The sequence below is a fragment of the Chionomys nivalis genome, chromosome 9 (assembly GCF_950005125.1).
Source record: "Chionomys nivalis chromosome 9, mChiNiv1.1, whole genome shotgun sequence".
Classification (NCBI taxonomy): Eukaryota; Metazoa; Chordata; class Mammalia; order Rodentia; family Cricetidae; genus Chionomys; species Chionomys nivalis.
In genome coordinates this window covers 53512218-53535166 of record NC_080094.1, presented here as the reverse complement: position 1 = coordinate 53535166, position 22949 = coordinate 53512218, and the positions used below count along the sequence as shown (strand labels likewise).

General features: G+C 47.3%; 1 protein-coding gene across 1 annotated transcript; it reads right to left on the bottom strand.

The window, feature by feature from the left end:
• Positions 1-1142: 1142 nt before the first annotated feature.
• Tgm7 (transglutaminase 7) lies at positions 1143-22747 on the bottom strand. The gene is made up of 13 exons (XM_057780765.1): positions 22738-22747; positions 15331-15513; positions 14431-14676; positions 12681-12799; positions 9411-9539; positions 9150-9327; positions 6792-6930; positions 6329-6432; positions 5716-5958; positions 3887-4213; positions 3486-3646; positions 1554-1687; positions 1143-1302 (listed from the first exon to the last, which is right to left on the bottom strand). The coding sequence occupies exons 1-13, from the start codon at positions 22745-22747 to the stop codon at positions 1143-1145; spliced, it is 2133 nt and encodes a 710-aa protein (XP_057636748.1).
• Between the last annotated feature and the right edge of the window lie 202 nt (positions 22748-22949).

Genomic DNA, 22949 nt, shown 5'->3' with positions numbered 1-22949 from the left:
GCACAGGCCTGGGGGCCAGCCTGAGATAGAAAATACCACAATGACTAAGGCAAGCAAATCAGCAAAGGAACTGGATGGGGAGGACGTCGGTGAGAGGAGGCAAACGAGGGCAGGGCTCGGATTCCTGGATGTTCAGAAATGAAAATGCCTGCCGGGCGGTGGTGGCGCACACCTTTAATCCCAGCACTTGGGAGGCAGAGGCAGGTGGATTTCTGTGAGTTCGAGACCAGCCTGGTCTACAAGAGCTAGTTCCAGGACAGGCTCCAAAGCCACAGAGAAACCCTGTCTCGAAAAACCAAAAAAAAAAAAAAAAAAAAACCAAAAAAAAAAGAAATGAAAATGCCTACTAGGGAGATAATAGCATGCAAAGAGTGGAGAGAGAGAGAGAGAGAGAGAGAGAGAGAGAGAGAGAGAGAGAGAGGAGAATTAGAGAGAGCCAGAAAGGTCTATTGTAAAATGCTAGCAGAGATCCTCCCCTGAGATGGGGAAGGATTTTAGTTTCTACTTTTCTACTTGTCTGTTCTTTCCACATTATCAAGGATAAACATGGGTGATTTTAATAACTACAGTGGGGAATGCAAAATGCTGACTCCCTCTGTCCTAAAAATAACAAAGATGTAAAAGGAAGAGGCTGTGGAGTTGTAGGGTAGCAAGAAGGAATAGAAGATGGTCATGTTTGCGGAGCACCTTCCTGCACACAAGGGGCTCTCTGCCATGCTGGGAGCTCTCAGGACAGCAGCAGGGAAATTCTGCCCAGCAGCTGCTGGTGATTGGCCCTGCCTTTGATACCTTCTCAGGCTCCCCTCTCCCACCTCTGCCTCCAGGCTCACATAAGGGCATATAAGTGGACATTAGAAAGGATCTTGGCAGACTTAGTTTGTGGATGAAGCCCGTAACAGAAGAAAGAGAAGATGGGAGAGCAGAGAGGACTCCCTCTCCAGCCACGTAGTGGGCAGTCAGATCAACAGGAACAATAAGGGGCTTCTTAGCGCAGGAGGGAGCTAATGCATCTTTATTGTTTCTTCCCGCAATGAAGAGGTTGAACAAAGACAACACCTCGAGAAGTAGAAAGCAGGCTACGCTGGGGATGGGAATGGGGGTTGAGACTGGTACAGGGGGAAGGGGCATCAGGAAGGCCAGGCTCAGGAGGCTGGAGCTGCAGCAATGAAGATGTCCTTGTAACCTTTGATCTCCTTGACCTCACTACTGCTGATGAGGACTTGTAGCTGGTGGGGCCCAGCTTTGATGGGGTAGAGCTCCAGATGAATTTGGATGGTGTGTCCGGCCATCAGAGTTCCAAGGCTGAAAGTCAAAAGCAGCCTGTTGGAGCCTGGAGGATTGGTTGCTTGGATGGGCAATGGGGCAGGGAACCTTGCTTAGTGAGTAGCACCCCCCTGTACCACCAAACTCCCAGCTTTCCTGAGGTTAGGGGGGTAGGGACCAGAAGGTGACATCTGGAGACTGAGAAGGAACCAGCGGTCCCTTGGGGCACAGCTCCTCAGAGACCAGCACCAGAGGAAGATTGGCAAAAGGTCAAAGGTCGCACTACTCACTCCTTTGTTATCTGCCCATTGATGAGGCCGCTTCCCTCCAGAACCATGGTGCAGTTATTCAGAGCCACCATCAGGGTGTTGGTGAGGGTAATGTAGATGTTTAGGGCTTTGCCCACCTCAGCTCTTTCAAATACCTGTGTGGAGAGAAGAGAGAGGTGCCCTAGGCCCCTGGCCTCACTGCCACACTCCACTCAGTCAACTCCTCCCGTGACAACCAGGGACTACTTAGAACTTAGGTGCCCCTAGTGGTGGAGACAGCTATAAACAGGGCTACCTCAAAGTAACACATATGGCGGGCGACCTGCTTTAGAAGCTCAGGACACTCTAGCAAGCTGCCACCTGTTAGGAATAGGCATAGAGTTTCACTTCCCACCGTCTGTTTGAAGATGCTTGCTGGATTTAATTGGAGTACTGGTCCCAGAGAGTTAGCAGTGTTGACCACGGGTTAAATAGTATCCCAAGCACAACTCCAGTCAGCTATGATTGATTAGTAGTGTCTAACCCATGCAGAGGACTAAGGTCATGTGTGCCACCTATGTGCCATCGGTGATACCATTCCACCAAAGAAGAATGATGAAGCCAAGATGCCATGATGGATTCATGACAGTCAGGACCTAACCAAGGGGTCTTAGCTCCTAGCCCAGGATCCTTCTCCCATCCTGTTGTATCTTCTCAGATATCAGCAGGACATACTCATTTCCCACCCATCTGTGTTCGGTGCTTCACTCTTGAGGTTTGTGTCATAGGGTAGCACAGCCTAGCCTGGAGTGGGAGACAGCGATTCTGTCCTTACCCCTGAAGCCTAGGACGCTGCCATCTGGGTGATGGGCATTGAACCCAAACGAGCCCTGTCCATCCAGATCACAACTGGGAGAATGTTCTAGCTTGGCCAGAGGAGGAAGGACACACCCTAACTTGGAACTCAAACAAAAGAACCAAGTCTCCAAAGAGGGTACCAAAGTCAAATGGGTGAAGATAACTCTGGAACCCAGCACAGGGACACTAATCACACACAGGTCTTACAGCCGTGGGGACCACCCACAGCCTCCTTGACACGTGCTATGTTGTTTCGGGATCTCCTCAGGTAACAAGAAGGTTCCTGGCTCAGCACCAAGTTTGTGTCTACACTTGCAACTCGTTTGCCCCACACAGAAGGCATCCAGGATCACCTGGCCTGACAACCTGAGAGTATGCCCAAGTGAAAATCACAATTGTGCCAGCTGATGTGTGATCCAATATGGAATCATCCAACCATTGTTCTGCTGGCTAGCATCAGGCATGCTGTTAGCCAGGCTTCTGGGCACAGAGCTGGGCTTGGGGTAGGCAGTGGAAAAGTCTTTGGGAGAGGAATGGAAAGGTGGGGAAGAAGGCTTCGGGGAAGGACAACTCAGGTGAACAGGAGATGGGGAGAACATGTGCCTTCCTCTGTGGAGCTTCCTTAATGCTTTTCTTCTGTAGCAGCCATCAAACCTCTCTGGAACTGGGCCTTGAAGTCTGAAATTCATTTCTTGTTCCTATTTCCCATGGCTCCCACATCTTATCAGTGGTCACCTTTTGAATTTGACCATATGGTCTGTCTTAAATCTGTCTTCTCTACTCAACATCCCAAATCATTGCCTTTTTATCTCGACCTTTGTGAAGAGATCTCCTTACTTAATACAGCTTCACAGTAATATGCCTTCATCTGTTCTCGACAGAGTACCTTCCTCAGCGTCCTCTGTAAAATGTGACTTCCGTGAGATGCCTCCATGCCCCACCCTTTGTTTATGGAGAGCACCAGCGCCCATCGGTTGGCTATGCTCGAGAATAAAGCCTCTGAGACTGTAGTATGCTGTACTATCGTCATGTATGGCAGGATAAGGTACCCCCTTCCAAGCCCATGAGGAGGCCATCTAAGAACCTTGGGTCTCCATCTCTGTCCAGACACCTCACCTCAATAGACAAGTGGGGAGGCTCCAGAGAGAAATCTTTCAGGACCAGAATGAACCGCCCTGTCTCTTCAACCTCAGCGATGCCAGACACGTGGATCAGCTTTTCATCTGTCAGCTTGCTCCTGTAATTGCTGTAGGGCAGCAGGAGTGGCCACTGGATCTCTGAATGTAGGCAAAGACATCATCTTGAGTCCGAGGGATGGATTATAAAGGAATACTGCACTCAGAGGTCATTGTTGTCAGACATGTTAGGATGATGCCCCAAGCACCGCACTGGCTGGGAAGACACTGTGTGTCCTGGGAGAGGGTTCCTCTGTGATTTGGCTAGAGCTGGCCAGCCTGGTTCACAGCCCCCAAACTTCCCTCTCTAAAGGTGCCTTCTCACGCCTGCTACAGACTCACCCTTCTCAAAATCCACACTCAAGTGCACCGCGTGTCTCCAGAAGGGCTCCCGAGTGCTGCCCCCATGCAGCAGGGCCTGTGCACAAAAGTGGACCATCAGTCCAATGGGGCCCCGACTTTGGGCTCTGCCGGGCACCCTCTGGACATGCAGTGTGAGCAGCAGGTCCTGGCCCCACATGGGTGCCCTAGCCAGGCGGAGTTGCAGCTGCACAGGCTTATCCTTAAAGGCCTCTGACCCTAGGAGATCCAGGAGGGATGAAGAGTCCCTTCTTGGTTCCAGCATTTTCCGGGAAGCCTTAATGAAAACGGACCGCTCCTCAGAGGATCCTGGCGGAACAGACCCACACAGAACAAAGCGTCAGTGGGGCGGGGCCGAGAGGACCGATGGCCTTCCTGGGAAGACAAGTGGCTGTACTCTCAGCTGCCAGCCAGAAGCTCTGACCATGTGATACACAGTGAAGAGACACAGAGGGAGGCGTGCAGTATCATGGCTCAGATGGAGCCGGTGCTGCTCAGTGCACAGTCTCTTCATCTCTCAGTGTTCATTTCTCTTACCGAAACCCAAGGATGATACTGGGTTGCCCAGGGTTGCTGAAAAGTTAGGTCATGTAACTGCTGAGTGTAAGACTCAGTGTGGTTCTTTGCCGTCAGTACTGTTACCATCCGGATTCTCACCAACATCTCCATTATCACTACCATCACCACCCTCATCACCATCATGACTATCACCATCATCATCATCACTATCATCAAACCCAGAGGCTTCTCTTCCCTGCCTGCATGATCTCTCCTAAAATACATATTCAAGTCTTTTAGATGGAACTTCACCTCTTTCCCTTAGGAATAACTCAACATCTGGGCTCAAAACTCAAAATTGCTCCAGACTGTGGACACCTCTGAAGCACTCACTATGCCCCCAGTGTGTTTTGTACACTAGCTCATTTAACCCTTTCAGGAGAGTTGTCTCATTTCACTGATAAGGCAACAGAGGCAAGGGAAGGTGGCCCAGGTTCACCCACCTACAGCACATCAGAGCCTGACTTGGTTCTTAGGTGGCCAGAGTCCACCAAAGCTCTCGATAGCAATGTCTGCTTCCTTCCACAGGCCCAGAGCCCTCTCCCTCCTGAGTGTCCATCCATCTCTCCCCTTGCTGCTACCCCCACTGCGATGGACATAGATGGACAGACGTGTGGCCCTGACAGAGTTAATAGATAAAACGCAGGACCACCATTAAATTCGAATTCAAGATGAGCAAATAATCTTTTTTCATAAATTACTTGCAACATTTGGAGCATGCGTACACTAAAAACTATACCCAGTTAATTTGAATTTTAGATAAGTAGTGAATTATTTTTATTAGAAACATGTCACACACCGGGCTGCACAGTGGCTTAGTGAAAAAGACATCTGCTGTCAGGCTTGACAACATGAATTCAATATCCCTGTGAGGGAAGGGGAAAGCCAGCTCCTGTAAGTTGTTCTCAGACACACACACACACACACACACACACTATAGGACAATGTTCCTACATACATACATGCATATATATACACACATACACATAGTAAATAAATGTAATAGAAAAAACTAAAGATGTCACATGTACCATTTGGGACTTATTTGTAATAATCTATTTGTCTGTCTTAATTTATCTGGAATTCAAATTTAATTGAACATCCTATGTTCTTATTTGTTAAATCTAGGCAAATCTATTCCAGGACCTAAAATCATCCCCTGGGAGTTTGTCATAAGGGGGAGGCGGTGTTGTGTTAACCTGGGCCATCCAATGGGTGACACCCACTCCCCCGCAAACCAAAGGCCCAGGCACCTTCTGGGTACTTGTAGGAAGTGGTGATGTCCAGGCGCTCATCTGACCCTACCATCTTGGTGCTGATGGCCTTCCCGATGTAACTGGTATTATGGGCCAGAATTTCCTGGACCTGGCCACCCTCAAAAAGCCAAATGACCTCGTCAGCATTCACCTCCGCAAACACAAAAGGGGTATCATAGGGAAGGTGGACATCCCCTTCTTTGATGGCTTTCACAGAGGCCGGACCACAGCAGAACAACCCTGTGGACGAAGCAGGAATTACGGGATGAGGGGCGGTAGCAATGACACCCGCACACCTGGGGACTTCCCCAGTTCGCCAAGTGCAGCGATGTGCGCTGATTTGTCTGACCCTCACAGTCACAAGTCACCCCATTAGTGTAGCTGTTGTCAGTGCCACCTCCCTGACTTCACAGGAAGAACAGAGAAGCTCATTGCTCCTCCAGGGGACCCCACTGTCAGTGGCAAAGTTATACCCGAGAGCTGACACTGTCTAGACTACAGTCCTGGAAAGGGGGTAAGTGAGAAACTGCTGCACCTCTCTGGCTATGTGGGTGCTCATCCTCATTGGTCCCCCAGAGAGCCTGGCCCCTGCCACGTGAGCCCCACGCACCACTGCTGGTTTGCTGGGGCGTGGGGTCCAGAACCTGCCAGCCATTGTACCCTGGTGGAAGGTCTTTCCGGATCATCCAGCACTCGTTCCAGACATGGAAGTTCCTGCAGAAGGGAGGAAGTAGGCAGGGCTTGTCTTTCCTGACCCTTTTTCAGGCACCAGACATTATGCAGAGCATTTGATGCCTTCGTTTATAATTCTATTTTCCTCTAATTTGTATTAGAAAGTAATTATAATAAAGAAAGCTATCAAGGAGCTGACCAGGGTGGTACATACATTTAATCCCAGCACTTCAGAGGCAAAGAAAGGCAGATCTCTGTGAGTTGGAGGCCAGCTTTGTCTACATAGAGAGTTCCAGGACAGCCAAGACTGCATAGAGAGACCTTGCCTGATTCAGTCCCAGCTATCACAATTTGTTCCATACCCAGGACAGTGCTGAGTTCTTGCAGACAAAACCTCTTACCAGATTTTGTCTGGTTTCTGAGTTGGCAGCATCTGTGCACTGCGGTCATAGTAGGTGTCGATGGTCAAGTTCCCGTCTGTGTTGTGTGCAGAATGGAAATTGGAAACGACTCGAGTCGGAACACCTAAGCACCTCATTACTACAGCGGGGAGACAACTAGGGTCATTTCAAGCAGAATTATTACTTTCCATGCATTGTCTTTAACCTTCAGCAACTTTTTTTTCAGCAATTCTTTTGTTCCCAAAGGGCGGCACCCAGAAAAGCTTCTGTCCACCTGCCCAGCAGTGGTAATCCATTCATAAAGTGGAAGAACTCATTTGTGAGCCACTTAAAACAAGAAAACAAGAATAGGCTTGTCATTTCTGGCCTTTTTTTCTCCAGGTTAAAAGAAAAGAAACTAAACACTAAAACGCGTGAGAATTCCAAAAGCAGGGGCGGGATGTGTGGCCATTTTCAAAAGAGAAAGTGTGTGACCAGAGGTAAGTGGCTTAACTTCCCTGGGTTAGTCTCCTTGTAAGTAAGAAACTGGATGGTTTTCCGTTCTAAAATTCTGATTCTGCCATTCTACTTAAAGACACAGTTGAGAGAAAGAAGAACATTAGAGGGCTGGGATGTAGCTCAGTGGTGAAATGCTTGCCCGGGACATACACGATTCTGAGTTCATTCCTCAGCATTGCAACATATACTAACAACTAAAGAAAAAAACAAGAGAAAGATTCCATTGTAGACATCAGAGATTAAAAACCACTTACCATCTTTGATAAGCCAGCAGCGCCCTCTTGTGGATCCTCAGGACAGTATGTAACGCTAAGATTTCACAGGCGCATTTACTCAAAACAGACATTATCCCATGCTTACACACACACACACACACACACACACACACACACACACAAACTAACTGCCCAAGGTCGGGTGTAATCAAGAGCCAGGCGTGTCCTGGGACTAGGTCCTCACCTCCACCAGTGAGTTCAGAAGAGGTCTCTCCCACCTACTCTTCCTAGCAGGGTCGACAGAGTCTACAGAGGCTGCTGGGAAGGTCACAATGTTTTTAAAAGTAAAAAGAGTAAGAGTCCTTCTGTCTCGATGCACTGAAAAAGCCACCAGAATGGCCACAGGTTGGCAGTTAGCTGTCTACTCCAGCACTGCACCTAGGCTTTCTACACATCTGCGGGGGACATGGGACTCAGGCCTGGGCTACAGGTGATCAAAAGCAGCTCAGAAGTCACAGTCTCCAGTCAGCCACCACACTCTATGAAGATGGAAGGGCTTGGAGTAGGGGCCAAGCCATGGATCTAGTCCTTTTCCTGTTCATCCTAGGATCTGAAGGTCCAAGGTGATCTCCATCATGCCCACCTGGCTACCACTGGAGACTTTCCAGGCCAAGGCAGAACAGGGGCTACCGGAGGCCACAGTAGCCACAGCCCCACCTCATAAGGAAGCGAACAAGGTCATTTTATGTACTCGGATTTAAATCTCTGCACCTGAGGGCCCTGAACATAACTGTAGGACTATGCTTCACCTCAATGAGTCGAAAACAGAAGCCTGTTCTCATCCTATGCCCCAGCCCCTGCTCCAATGGAATCCACCTGTTACTTTCACAGACACCTAGTGTGCAGTGTGACTAGACAGCCCAGCAGAAGGAGCACTTTGCAGGAGGGAGACAGGTAACACCTCCGTGCCCTCGGTTCTTCAGCTTCCCAGACACTTGGGCCAAGAATTTGGCACTGCACTGTAAACAGCTGAGTATGCACTCCATTGAGTTAAGCATCCGTTCTCCTTGAGGGTACTCAGCAGGGTAGCAAAGCTCTGATTGCAAATCAGGTCTCTTGGGGAGCTCTATCTGTGAGGTAAGGCCATCCAAGACTGTGGACTTATACTTCAGCTTCCGTCTCTCGGGCCACTGCAGCAGATGGGAAGACGTGCTCTACCTTTTGTGGGGACTTCAAGTTGCTCTATCCAAATGGCCACCATTCTGTCTGTCTGTCTGTCTGTCTGTCTTTCTGTCTCTTGAGACAAGATCTCATCTAGTGCTGGATAGCCTAATTCCCAATATCACCAAGGAAACTCCCGACCTAACTGCCTCCACCTCTCAAATTAGAGGTGTGCCCCACCATGCCCAGTTCAGGTGCCCACTATTAACACTCTTCATCAAAGAAACTCTGGGGTGACTGCAAAGATCACCTTCTGGAGACTTAACAGTGTGCAGGTTAAGAACTCATGTGTGCACACAGCTCCTAGTCACGGGCCACTGAAGCTCTGAGCCCTTCGAGAGCCACAGCAGACTCTGAGAGTGGGGATTATCATGGCCTGATGTGAAGGGGAACCAGAAAGAGTCAGGGGATAAGACTCACTCACCCGTGCACATAACACAGGCAAAGACCCAGCACTGTCCATATTTCACAGGCTGCCCACCCCTGGCCGACCACTGCCGCAAGATGGCCACACTGCCGTTCCATTCCAGAGGGCTGATGCCCTGGGAGTAATCCTCTCCCCAGTTCCCCTGAAGCACACCACTGTCGTCATTGCTGTTGATCTGCAAAGAGCAGACAGGGAGGTTCCCACGGTGTCCTGGAGATGCCCGGGTTGTCCTCGGGCAGGGGAAGCTGTGGCTCTTACCATGGCACTCACCACCCTGCATACATACACCACGCTGCCCCTCTGCGAGTGGTCTTTGGACGGGTTCTTCAGAAAGTAGAGGCTCTTGTTCAGGATCTCAAAGCAGATATCGATGATGTCCTCTTCAAACTTATAAGGCATTTGAAGGGGGAAATCAGAGAAAAGCAAAAATGTGTGGAGTCCAGAAACTTGGGCATGACAAGCTTTTCAGGGGTGATGTGCTTGTGAGAGGAGAGCAGTGGGGTTCAGCCACAAGACAAGACCCTACAGTGATGGAAATCAAGTCAGAAATGCGTTGGGAATCAGAACTCTTTACAAAACTCAGCTATGTAGTTCTTGACAGAAAATGCAAACGATTTAAGAGAATGGGAGAGAAGGTTTTTGAGGCCAGGCGGTGGTGACGCACGCCTTTAATCCCAGCACTCGGGAGGCAGAGGCAGGTGGATCTCTGTGAGTTCGAGGCCAGCCTGGTCTACAAGAGCTAGTTCCAGGACAGGCTCCAAAGCCACAGAGAAACCCTGTCTCAAAAAACCAAAAAAAAAAAAAAAAAAAAAAAGAGAGAGAGAGAGAGAGAGAGAAGGTTTTTGAAATCCCAAATTTAAAAGAGGAACATGGAGACATTTCCCTGAGGTATTTTAACATGATGGGTCCCAAGGACCTAGATCATCTATCTGTTGGACTTGGAGAAACAGGAAAAGACCATATGGATGGTATAGCGCCAGCATTTGAGAGGAGGGAGAAGGTCGCAGAGGGTATTGGAGTCAGGGCTAATGTGGCTTTGGAAAAGCCAGGGTAGGCTCGTGAGATTTGCTTACAACATGTGCTTGTGACAAATGTCACCCCTTTGGCTGTCAAGTGCACCATTTTCCCTCTGAGTTTCAAAACACATCGCAAGTTGCAGGCGATGGGGGACGGGAGAGTGTGATCTTCCTCAGCAAAGCTCCCAACATCTCCTACCCCCTAGAATAACAGGGAGAGGACACATGGGCCATGATTGGTGGCTGAGAGTGGAGATGCCATCCACAGCCGAAGTCCCCGGACCCCCACCCGCTGCACGCGGTAACGGGGCTACTCAGTTACTGGATATTTGATATTACTAGAGAGCTGCTGTTCTCTTTTTCAGTGCCATCATGAGTTGTGGTTAATTGTTTCAGAGAGAATCATTATCCTCTGTGACTATATTGTGATGTTCTCAGATTAAATGATACATACACTATCTGTAATTTCCTCCCAAAAGTCCAGTGCTGAGATGGGGAATGGAGATGCCTAGAGCGAGACTGGTTACACCATTCTGTAAAGGGCCAATAGCAGGTATCTCGCCCTTGCAGCCCAGAGGCCCTCTCTCAACTCACTTCTGCCATTAAGCAGAAAAGCCTTAGACACCAGCTTCATGAAGGGGCATGCCTGATTCCCAGTGAGGTGCTATTTGTAGATACTGAAGTTTAAACTGTCAAAAGTCTCAAAATAGTATTCCTTTAAAATTCTTCCCAACTGTTTCAAGGCATGAAAAGTATCTTTCATGGTGATTCATACAAAACCAGTACTGTTGCAGCACAGAGGCAGGGGGAATTTCAAGTTTAAGGCCAGTCTGAGCTACATAGGAAATTTAAAGACTATCCTGAGAAGTCAAGTCAGTGAGAACCTGCCCTAAAAAAGCATAAAGAAAAACAAAAAAAGCCACACCAGGGTGGGCTTGGTAGAGGCATGATGTTCAGAGGGGAAAGGGCTTCCCACAAAACGGGATGACAGGAGTTTAATTCCAGGGTCACTTGGTGGATGGAGGGAAATGACTCCCTGGCATGCCTGTATGTGCCACGGCATGCATGCACCAATACACATGCACACACATGAATAAGTAAAATTAATTAATTTAATTTTAAAAATTATAGCATTAGGAGAGAGACTGGAGAGATGGCCCCACAGTTAGGAGTACTGCCTGCTCTTCCAAGGAACCTGAGTTTGATTTCCAGCACCCACATGGTAACTCACAACCTCTAACTCAGGGAATGTATCACCCTCTTCCGGCTTCCTTGGGCGCTAGGCACACACGTGGTGCACAGACATACACACTGGCAAAATGCTCATATACACGATTTTTTTCAAGTAAAGTGATAGGAGACATGGGTTGTTGCTTTTAAATTATAGAAGAATGAAAGGTTAGTCATAAACTAGTCCCTAGTAGGGCTGGTCACTGAACATAAAATGATGTGGGATTCCCCTTGGTATGCTGTGAATGCGTATTATTACCATTAGTTAATAAAGAAGCTGCTATGGGCCTCAACAGCACAGATCAGAGCAAGGTGGGAATTCCAAGCAGAGATAGAGGAAAAGAAGGCAGAGTCAGAGAGACACCATGTAGCCGCCAAAGGAGACAGACACCAGACAGAACCTTACCGATAGGCCACAGTCACATGGTGATACACAGATGAATAGAAATGGGTTGATTTAAGATGTAAGAGTTAGTTAATAAGAATCCTGAGCTAATAGGCCGAGCAGGTACAGTATCTGTGTAATTATTTCAGGTCAGGGCAGCCAGGGAAAATGAGGAGCCTCTGTCAACGAAAGGAGGTTCTTACAGTTGTGGGCAGACTTTCCTCAGGCTGTACTCTTTTGTTTGTTTGTTTGTTTTAGGGTTTTGTTTATTTGTTTGTTTTTCGAGACAGGGTTCCTCTGTAGCTTTAGAGCCTGTCCTGGAACTAGTTCTTGTAGACCAGGCTGGCCTCGAACTCACAGAGATCCACCTGCCTCTGCCTCCTGGTGCTGGGATTAAAGCGCGAGCCACCACCACCCGGTTTCTACTCTTTTCTTTTTTTTTTTTTTTTTTTTTTTTTTTTTTGGTTTTTCAAGACAGGGTTTCTCGGTGCCTGAAGAGATGGCTCAGAGGAATAGAGCACTGGCTGCTCTTCCAGAGGTCCTGAGTTCAATTCCCAGCAACCACATGGTGGCTCACAACCATCTGTAATAAGATCTGGTGTCCTCTTCTGTACTGCAGGATACATGAAGGAAGAAACCTATATACATAATAAATAAAAATCTTTTTTTTTTTTAAAAAAAAAAAAAAGACAGGGTTTCTCTGTGGCTTTGGAGCCTGTCCTGGAACTAGCTCTGTAGAGCAGTCTACTCTTTTCTTAATAAAGCACAAAAACATTGAAAAGAAAGCCATATTTTCTTTGCTTCCCCCTCTCATTGGATGGGCACACTGTGCCCTTCGTTGGCTAACAGCCCCCAAGGAGCCCATCCCAGGCTCACACGTCCAGGAGGTAGGGTTACCTGTCCATAGTTCCAAGGCCTGGAGGTAATGGAATTTTCTTGACCCTTGTAGACAAAGCCATAGTCACTCATTACGTACTCCTGCAGCAGTGTTTCGCTCGGCAGGTAGACATCATCATCTGAGCAGTCAAGGGTAATGGAGAGAAAAAGAAAATCACAAGGCAAAGAATAAGCAGGAAATTTAAAAACAGCATAAAAGTAACAATGTTTTTCTGGAAACAGGAAGACAGTCAATGGATGACCAGGACAACAGAAATTAAGACTGGACCCTCTTGAAAGCCAGCCACGTGCTTCGCCAGAGGCCAGCAACAAAATCTATGCTATTAAAAACTATAGCTTATGAAAATTTGTGGCAGAATGTCCCAGTGGCCTGGCGCCAGAGAGATAGCAAGCAACCTCCACTAGTCATGAAGCCCTGCTGGGTTATACCTGGTCTGGCTCCAGAGTTTTCACAAAGACCTTACGCCTTCCTTTGAGTTACAAACACTTTTGTTGTTTTATATGAATCTTGACTGAGAGTTTCCCATGGATACAAAGCCTATGCAAAACTTGGTTCAGGGGAAACGGTGGTACCTGGAATTGTATTGTCGGAAGCTTCTACCAGTTTGTTTTGAGATATGGAAATCTACTGGCTAAAGTGTAAATACAGGAAAAATAAAGATGCTGGGAGATGAAGGCAAGGACCATCAGTTCACGGAGACCGAGCCTCCTGCAGGCACAGAGGCTGAGTTCATTCTCAATGTGACTCTGAGTCTCCATTTCTCAGACCCACGGGAACCCACACACTCTATGACAAAATATCTGTGACAAAATTATAAGATTATTTTGGAAAACACAGAAAAAAAATCACTCTACACACTACTCAGAAATACCTACCACAACATTGTCTTTTTGCTGTATGCATACGCATAATTAGTTAGACTCAAATTGAATTCCACTTGCTAAATTATCTCAGTTAGCATCACTAGGATATTTTCATCATGTCGTTAAAAATTCTTTGTGGGGGTTGTAGAGATGGCTCGGTGGTTGGGAGCACTGACTGCTCTTCCAGGGGACCTGGGTGCAATTTCCAGCAGCCACATGGCTGGGAATCTGATACCCTCATACAGACAAACATACAGGCAATATACCAAGTTACATAAAATAAAAATAACTAAATCATTTTTAAAAATTTTTTGTGGGACCAGGTGTGATGCCGCACACTTTCATCCCAGCACTCGGGAGGCAGAGGCAGGTGGATCTCTGTGAGTTTGAAGTCAACCTGGTCCACATAGTGAGTTCTAGGCCAGTAGTGCTCCATAATCAGAGCCCATCTCAAAACAACAAAACCAAACAAAACACTTTATAAAAGTGAATTTTTCAGCTGAGTATAGTAGTGGATGCCCATAATCCTAATACTCAGGAGGCTAAGATAGAAGATCATGAATTCAAGACCAGCTTGGACAACACAAGACCCCATCTCACAAAAGGAAAAAAAAAACATTTAAGACTGGTGAGAAGATTGGGTAGGTAAAGGCACTTACTGCTAAGCCTGGTAACCCAAGGTCTATTCCTGGGACCCACATGCTGGAAGGAGAGAACCAACCCCACAAGATGACTTTTACATCGGTAGGTGAACACACACACAAAGAAGAAGTTATTTTTTTTTTGTTTCAGCACACAGCAATATGTCTTACAGATATGCGATGACTATCTGAAAGAACATTCCCAATGCACCCCCTTAACACCACAAGCTGGGAGCAAGACCTACCTGCACTCCATGGGTTGAAAAGCAAGATGAAATTCCCCAGGGGGTAAGTCACACCAGGACCCTGGTCCTGAGAAATCTCCAACTGCAGTGTGTAGTGGCCGATGACCGCACTGGCTGGGATGAAAATCGAGACTTGAAGAGAGTTACTGTCAGCAGGGAAGTCAGAAGCACTCCAGACATTCCCAGTCCGGGTCTGCGTGAGCAAGAAAGTGGCTCGGGTCCCTAGAAGCTCTGAGGGCTCTGGTCCTGAGGAAGAGAGAAAGAAGACCCCAGGGGAAGGCTCAGAACTCTATGTGATGAGGCTGGAGGCATGATGGCTCAGTGGTTAAGCGTGAATACTGGAATTTGATTCCCAGAACTCAAGTAAGGCAGCTCAAAATTACTTGTAACTTCAGCTCCAGGGATCTGATGCCCACTTCCAGGCTCTCAGTATGTGCGTGCACGCGCACACACACATTTAAAAGTAATAAAAATAAAGTAAAATAAACGTGGTATATGACTCCCTGTAGCCTGCCAGATGCCCTACCTTCTCCCAACATTCACTAAAGCCTTTTGCTTTAAGGCCTTTACTGACATTTAAGTTCTTTGGGCCTCTGATTTTTTTCTATTTCCAATCTGTATAATGAGAGTCTGGTACCAACTTAAAGTCTTCCATAAGAATTAAAAGGAGGTCATGTCGGTGAAGTTTTATGACTGTGCCTGTGTACTTATAGGCTGACTGTTGTGGCTAAAAGATCACAGTTAATAGGAACCAACAGTACCGATGTGAGAGTCCTCGGGGTCCCAGAGGAGAAGAGAGGGCACCTCAGAGATAGGTGGCAAGAGCCCTTCCCCCAGGAAAACTTTACTAACTTTCTGTTTTGAGGGAACCAGAGGAACCCGAGGGCAGAGCCAACTCACCTGTCTCAGCCACAAAGGTGAGGTGGTCCTTCTGGGGTTGGAAGGGTCGGTTGAAAGTCAACGTTAAGCTGAAATCCTGGCCACGGCGCAGGATGAGCTTGGTCAAGCCCATCTCCTGAGTGTGGTGGTCCTTGTTGTTCCTGGGGATCTGCCGTTCCACAGACGTGAGCTCCAAGGCTGCCACTTAGGGAGAGAGGACAGGTCACTATCCAGCTGAGACTTGGAATCATTTCTGTGAAACCTGACTGGCGTTAGCCTTTCTGTCTCTCTCCCTTCTAATGTCATGTCAACCTCCAAGGGCAACTGAGCAGCTCCTAGCCAGGGATGGGGAAGACGATCAGTCCTAGAGGCATCAGAGCTGGAGGACTGGTGTCCCAGAGAGCAAAACAAATCCCAGGAATGGAAAGTCACTCATCTATCGTCCTGCTGGTCTAGGAAAAAAACACGCTGAAATTGTGTATGGATGAAGTCAAGCTGTCTGGAGGCTGGTCACCTGCTCTAAGGCAAGTCCCCGATTCCAGGTAGGGGAGTGGGGCTCGGAATTACTTGGGCTTACTTCCTGATTCTCAGTTTTGTTTTGTTTTTTTTTTTTTGATTTTCGAGACAGGGTTTCTCCGTAGCTTTTGGTTCCTGTCCTGGAACTAGCTCTTGTAGACCAGGCTGGCCTCGAACTCACAGAGATCCGCCTGCCTCTGCCTCCCGAGTGCTGATTCTCAGTTTTGTTTCAGGTCTATGCGACGGTATTGTGGGTACACACCTAGTACATGGTTGTAAGGTTCTCCTAGCACAGTAGACAAGGATATAAAGCTTCTGGAGCGACTCGGCTCCAGGTCCATCACCTTGGCAAGTCGCTTAGGAGACCTTGAACAAGTCGTCTAATAGTCCCAGACATTAGTGTGTTCGTCTAAAAAGTAGGGAGACAATCATGTTCCTGCTTCATAGGGTTTATGTGGGTCTTCAGTAAGGAGGCGTGTGTGAGAACCTCTGCACCACGCCACGCACAGAGTCAGCGCCTGCTGATTCATACTTACTCTAAATAGCAGCCATTATGCAGCTCACTTTGAATTTGCTTTGCTGTTCCTGCTGACAATGCTCATATTGCATTTATCAACAAAAATTCATTGGGTTTTTCTCTAACAAGTCCAGTCTATTAGTAGGTTGTGAGCAGCTACCCTCTAAGCCTGAACAACCACCATCCACTGGCATTCAGTGGCGCCTGCTGACGAAAGGATTACCCCAGGCGGGCTTTGTGGACCGTTTACACACCGGGACCAGTGAGGAAGGTCATGACCCTTATCTGGGTCTCCAGCCACTCCTTATCACCCGTTGGGCACCTCTACCTCACTACACACGGCCCCCTGGTCTAAGGGAAGGAAGACTGGCGGCAAGCTCCATTTACGCAGCCAAGGGCGAGGCCCTGTTTGTAAAGGCTTTCCCAGGTCCAGTCCGTTCAAGGAGGAACACCCGACCCCTGCAATGCCCCTCCCCTGTGCCATGTAAGGAAACCCAATAAACGCATTGATTCCCCAGAGTACGCTTTGTCAGGACCCTTCCTGTTTGCCATTGGGACTTCAGTTTTAGAAGAAGGGGTGAATGTTGCTATGTCTTCCCCTGGGAAGAAACTTTAGCAGCATAGGTTAGGGAGTCAATGTTTAACTGGAAGCTCCCCTTCCGTCTTCCTCTCTCCCGGTCCAAACCACACCCCCTCTCAGAAAGCCCAACAAGAGGCGGCTCCTCCCCCAGAGCTGCTCAAGGCTGCTACAGGATACTTAAGCTTTGGTCCACATACCTGCCACGTGATTTATCCTCTCATCACCCTCCATTCCCCACCCCACCCAACCCCACTCCCTCCCCACCCCACCCCCGCCCCCAGATCACCCAAAAGTGCTTCCCTTAAATTAGACCTGGTCCTCTACTTTTAGTTAGGCTCAATTTGGCTGTCAGAGGAGAAACCTCTGCGTCAGCGGAGAAACCTAGTATGGGGTTTCAAAGTACCTATCAGTCAACTGTAAGGAAGATGAAAAGGCTTACGAGACTGTTGATCATCCAGGTAAGATCCCAGGAACCTACATACTGGAGGGAGAAAACTGTCTCCCTAAAAGCTGTCCTCTGACCCTGATATGTGTGCTTAATATTAAAGTGACACACACAAATATAATATGTAATATATTTTAAAAGATAGGTGACCAATAAGAAAAACGGGATAGGGGCTGGAGAGATGACTCAGTGGTTAAGAGCACTGCCTACCCTTCCAAAGGTCCTGAGTTCAGTTCCCAGCAATCACATGGTGGCTCACAACCATCTGTAATGGGACCTGGTGCTCTCTTCTGGCCTGCAGGCATACATGCAGGCAGAATACCGAGAATACTGTATACTTAATAAATAAATAAATTTTTAAAAAGAAGAAAAACAGGATAGATAATATCACAAAGCATGGTAAAAATGTCTGGCAGAAATGAGGAGAGAACACGAGACACGAACGAACCCACGTGTACAAGTTTATTAAGAAGATTATGTGCACGAGCTCGGTGAAAACGGTGTGGACAGAAGGGGGAGTACAGAGAGCGTGGGAATGGCCCGTTTAGCTTTTAAAGGCTCCCTAGCACATGCGCACAAGGGGGAAAAGACGTGCCCACGTCAGACACTGATGACGGTCGACACTACGCCCTGTGCCTGCATTTGGGGGCTTCTGCGTCAGACGCTGGTGACGCAGATGGGGGGTGACCCACGCATGTGCACAGGGGGTACATGCTCCTGCTTCAGAACCCGAAAGTATAGCCTTATGGGTGGCTAAAGGAAGTACACATGGAATTCTAGAAAAGCAAGGACAACTTATGTGTAAATGAGTCATAGTGAAAAGTTTGAAAGCAGCTGACCTAGATCCTGTTGGAAGCTGAGTTTAGCTCATATTCTTGAGGGGCCTGAAATGTCCCACCAAGACCACTGAGTTAGCTGGAAAGGTGCTCCACCCTAAACGTGCCTTCCAGAGGCCCACCTTGAAAGCTCACGTATGTACCCCGAAGAGGAATGAAGGGCACGGGGAGCCCTCACATGTGCTGCACAGGAGAGAGCAGAGCGGAGGCAGACTTTCCTGTACACTGCTGGAGCGCAGCTGGCTCCCTTTCCCCAGGCCAGTTTGGGAAGCAAAGGAGAGATGGGCGGGATGTTGCCCTGTTGCCGGCTCTCAAGCCCAAGGCTGTGTGCGTGAAAAGATACAGTCTCCACCAGACACTTGGGCTTTCTTTTCATCCCACTTAATATAATGACGTGTTGGCTCGCCCAAGGGCTTTTCGTGTCAAGGAGACATGACTTAGAACAAAAGGAAAGGCTTCCAGGGAAGCCAGGAAGGGAAGCTGAGAGAATCAGGAAGAAGCTCAACAATGCTGGAAATCCAGTAGAGTCAATTAGGAAAACACGTCAGCACCCACAAGGCCTGACTTGGATGTGTCCCAGTGGCAGTAATGGTGTTAGTAAGAGGAGCGGCGAGCCTCAGACACAAGACGCCTGGCGCTTACTTGATTAACTCAATGACAGGGGCATAAAAGGATGAAATTATATCCGGATATATTACCAGCCTTTAGAAAGGGGTGGGAGGAGACATTTAAATCGTCGTCTGCCTAGGAGGAATCCGCAGAGAAACCAAAACCTGAGACAGCCTTGCTCTCAGGCGGGGCTCCATCCCCCCACTTGGGTCTTGAGAATCACAGTCATGCGTGGGCTTTCTTTAGCCACTGAAGAGACCCCACCCCATGATGGGTTGCCTTCACAACACCTTTGTTTTTTTGCAGAGAATTGAATAGCATCTAGAGTTAGCGCCACAAAAGCAGAGACCTTGGTCATCTCGAACCTGGATCTTCATGTCCAGAACCAAGCATTTTAGAAAATCATGCTTGTTTTCAGAGAATTCCTGCTACAATCCAGTCCATCATCCATGTCCAAAATCTTTTATATTCTCACAAATACTCTGTATTGATGTGTTAGTATTGTTCCTGACACGGAGGAGGGTCCTGGTCAGAACTGGAATTCAAGCCTAAGCAGGCTGGCTCCAGAGTCTATCCCTTAATCTTCACCATCTCCTGCCTTCCCCAGTGGGCAGGTGCTAACTGATGTTTACTGAATGGACAGGGTGCGTGTGTGCTTGAACTTCAAGAATGAGGCATCAGAAGGGCAGTCAAGGCGGTCACGGTAGTTCAAAACATAAAAGTGGCTATAAAATTAAGACTATATAAAATTAAGAGCCGGGCAGTGGTGGCGCATGCCTTTAATCCCAGCACCTAGGGAGGCAGAGGCAGGCAGATCTCTTGAGTTTTGAGGCCATCTTAGTCTTCAGAGTGAGTTCCAGGATAGCTAGGGCTACACAGAGAAACCCTGTCTCAAAAAAAAAGCAAAACAAAACAAAAATATCTTACTCAGATCACAATTAAATACAACCTAAAACAATAATGAAATCCATATTTGATCTATTAAAATATTGAAATAATTAGCAGTACTCTATTTGTTGAAGGCATGTGGAAGTAGATCGCCTCATATACAACAACGGGAGTATAAAATCATATACCACAGACACAGACCTTCAGAGACAGGATCCTTGAAACAAGCTGGCTAGCCAGGCTAGCTGAGTCAGCAGTGAGTAAGCCTGCCTTAACATTCTAGGGGAAGACTGATCAACAAAAACACCCAATATCACAGACTAGATCTTGCCTGTACGTTCACAGACATGAGTGCAAATGTGTGTGTTATGTACACACCAATGCGCACACACACACATACACACAATCAAAGAATAAGGAGAAATCATCCTCTAGATGCCAAAAGTAAAACAAAAGGTATTGACAATTATAGGAAAGGTTTCATTACTTCAAGTTTTTTGGATTATCAAGCCTTTGTTTTAAACAGACATTTCTTTTCTGTACTGGGGAAGTGTTACTTTGATTAAAGATGGGTTTTTGGACAGGAGTGACTCACCAAAGCTGTACTTTGAGATTAATTTAGCTGTGGCGTTTAGTTCAGACCAGAGGGGGGGGAAGCCAAGGGTGGAGAAGGCAGTGGCATTTCTGTTGCAATGATCGCAATCAAAGGCTAATGGGAACTTAATTAAATACAGGTGATAGGAAGCGTCTGCGAGGGACCAGCCATGGGTACCAGAGACTGGCCTCTATGGGCATGGCAGCTAAGAAATACGTGTTGCAATACTATGACTTGCAGGACTCCCTCGGGCCGCTGCAGGTGTAGGTGAAGATCAGGACCAGAAGAGGAATTCATTGCCAAGATGGTAACACTTTATGAAAAGACACCAAAGGTGAGTCACGTGTGGTACAGCCAGCGAGAGAATTGGCCCCTGCCATCAAATCCCAGCTGGATCCGGTGCCTTTCTTCTGCCTTTGCTGCATTTGTGCTGGCTTTCTCTCTTTCCCCACTCATTATTATTATTATTATTATTATTATTATTATTATTATTATTTGAGGACTTTGATGCATACATCCCTCCCTTTTCAATTCTTCAATCTTAAAAAAATATGAGAAAGATCACAATCTGCAAACTTTTATGAAATGATTCCTATATGGTGAGATTGCCAGAATGTTCTGTAGATATTTCAAGTGTGAGAAAAAAAAAATTTCTCATAACTCAAAAGCTTAAATCCAAACTCCTCCAAAGTGTGGGTCAAGCCAATTCCCATCTTACCTCCCAGGTGTTCCTCAAAGAGCTCTGCCTCTCTCATACAGTGTCCTCCAGATGGACCATGCCCATGTCTAGACAGCCCCAGCCCTATCCTAAGCTCTGTGAGCAGCGCCCACCTTCCTGAAATCCTTTGCTTTAGAACACAACAGCCGTGTCCGTAGCTCTGTGGTTGATAGTAGGTGTTAGGCCTCCCAGTGTTCTGTGCATTATCTCCGTTTACCCCTAAACTATCCCATGAGCTATTATCAACTCCACGTGACAGATAAGTAGAACGATGATTCGTAAGGGTAAATGGCTTCCTCGGTGCTACCTACTTATTGCCATTTAAATATAGTTTGACTAACGCACCTAGTTCTCCACCTGGAAGGTGAACAATTCCTGTCCTTCCCTTCCGGACAGCCATCTACATTTTTTTGTGCTTTTGTTTTTGGAGTAAAGAAACGGACAAACCTAAGAGGAGTTGCTCTGCTAGAAGAACTGGGGAGGCATCCTCTAGACCAGGCTTCTCTATAGAACCCAAGGGGGGCAAACAACAATGAAAAACCACAGCTCCGTTTCCATTCCGTCCTGCAAAGGTACCACAGGGTGCAGAAGCTGGGGCATCAGATAAGGCTTAGCTGATAGAGCATCTGCCTTAGCATGGACAAAGCCATAGATTTAGTTCCTGGCACCACTGGGGGACGGTGGTTTGCATCTGAAATCCTAGCACTTCAGAGGTGTAAGCAATGAGATCAGGAGTTTGAGCTCATCCTTAGATACACTGTAAATTTGAGGTCAGCCTGAACTAAGACCCTGTCTCAAATGATCAGTAAGACAAAAACAAACAAACAAAATACAGAACCAGCCCCAGGATCCATATTCTGCAATTCCCTAGACTCAGACCACCTCTTTTTCCCTTACTGCCTCCTTGAAATGTTTTTGCTTAAGGCTGTCTATGTGACTAATTAATTGTTTACTCCCCAAGCCCAGTAGTTTCCATAGCTACTATTGAGCAGAAAGCAGTTCCTGGGTTGGCTGCACAGGTTAAATCATTAAGTCTCTTGGCTCATGTATAAAAGTAGCTATAAATATTAAAGAGTCATCTTGTCATAATCATAAAATGCTAACTAAAACCATAATGAGATTCATCTTCGGCCTATTGAAAATGCTTGAAATAACAATAACCTCAGAGCGTATGGAAACTAGATGCCTCATAAAGAGAATGTGGGATTATATGCTCGCTCAGACTTAAAGCCAGCTGCTGTCTATCAACACATAAAGGGGATATTGCCCTTGCTCCAACGTTTATTGTTTTAGAAATTTAGCATATAAAATACTTCTGAACATCTCTACAAAGTTCTACCCACAGGGGCATCCACTGCAGCATGGTTTGAAAGCATGAATACTAAAAGATAAATGACCATCAGTAAGAGATGGTAGCTGATTAACATGTTTATTATTAATAAACTATGCCCATATGTCCTACTTGGACTTCCCAAGGCCATTCCAGCTTTGAGTTTTAAAGGCCAGATGGTCTACAGCTTCAGGAAAGAAAATTGAGGACTGTATGATATGTGCTCCAAGATCCAAATGCAGGTGGAGAAACAGGAGGAAGGAGACAGATGACACAGTGAACCATCCACTGCCGGTGTGGTCTCTCCGGTCTTCTCTGCACTCATCCCTTCCCAGGCTTACTCCCTCCCCAGACTTAACACCTCATAAAAGTTCAAGAGATTGCCAATACTCACCGGGATCCATCTCCCTGAGGTCAGTCAAGGCCCTTCAAGTGGCCAGCATTAGGGTTCTGGTCCTGAAGCCTCTCTGAGTGTTAAAAGCCCGAAGCCTCTCTGAGTGTTAAGAGCCCGTCCTTCCATCATGGAGTCGGGTGTGGCTGCCACTTCCTCCTCCTCCCATCTCTTCCCTGAAATTTCCCGTTGTTCCAGGTGCCTTCTAGCTTAAG

Coding starts and splice junctions, on each gene's coding strand:
- Tgm7 (XM_057780765.1), bottom strand. Junction 6,931..9,149: donor TGCCTGTGTTATGTGCACGG/GTGAGTGAGTCT, acceptor TCCCCGCTGTAG/TAATGAGGTGCTTAGGTGTT. Junction 4,214..5,715: donor TTCCTACAAGTACCCAGAAG/GTGCCTGGGCCT, acceptor CTGTTCCGCCAG/GATCCTCTGAGGAGCGGTCC.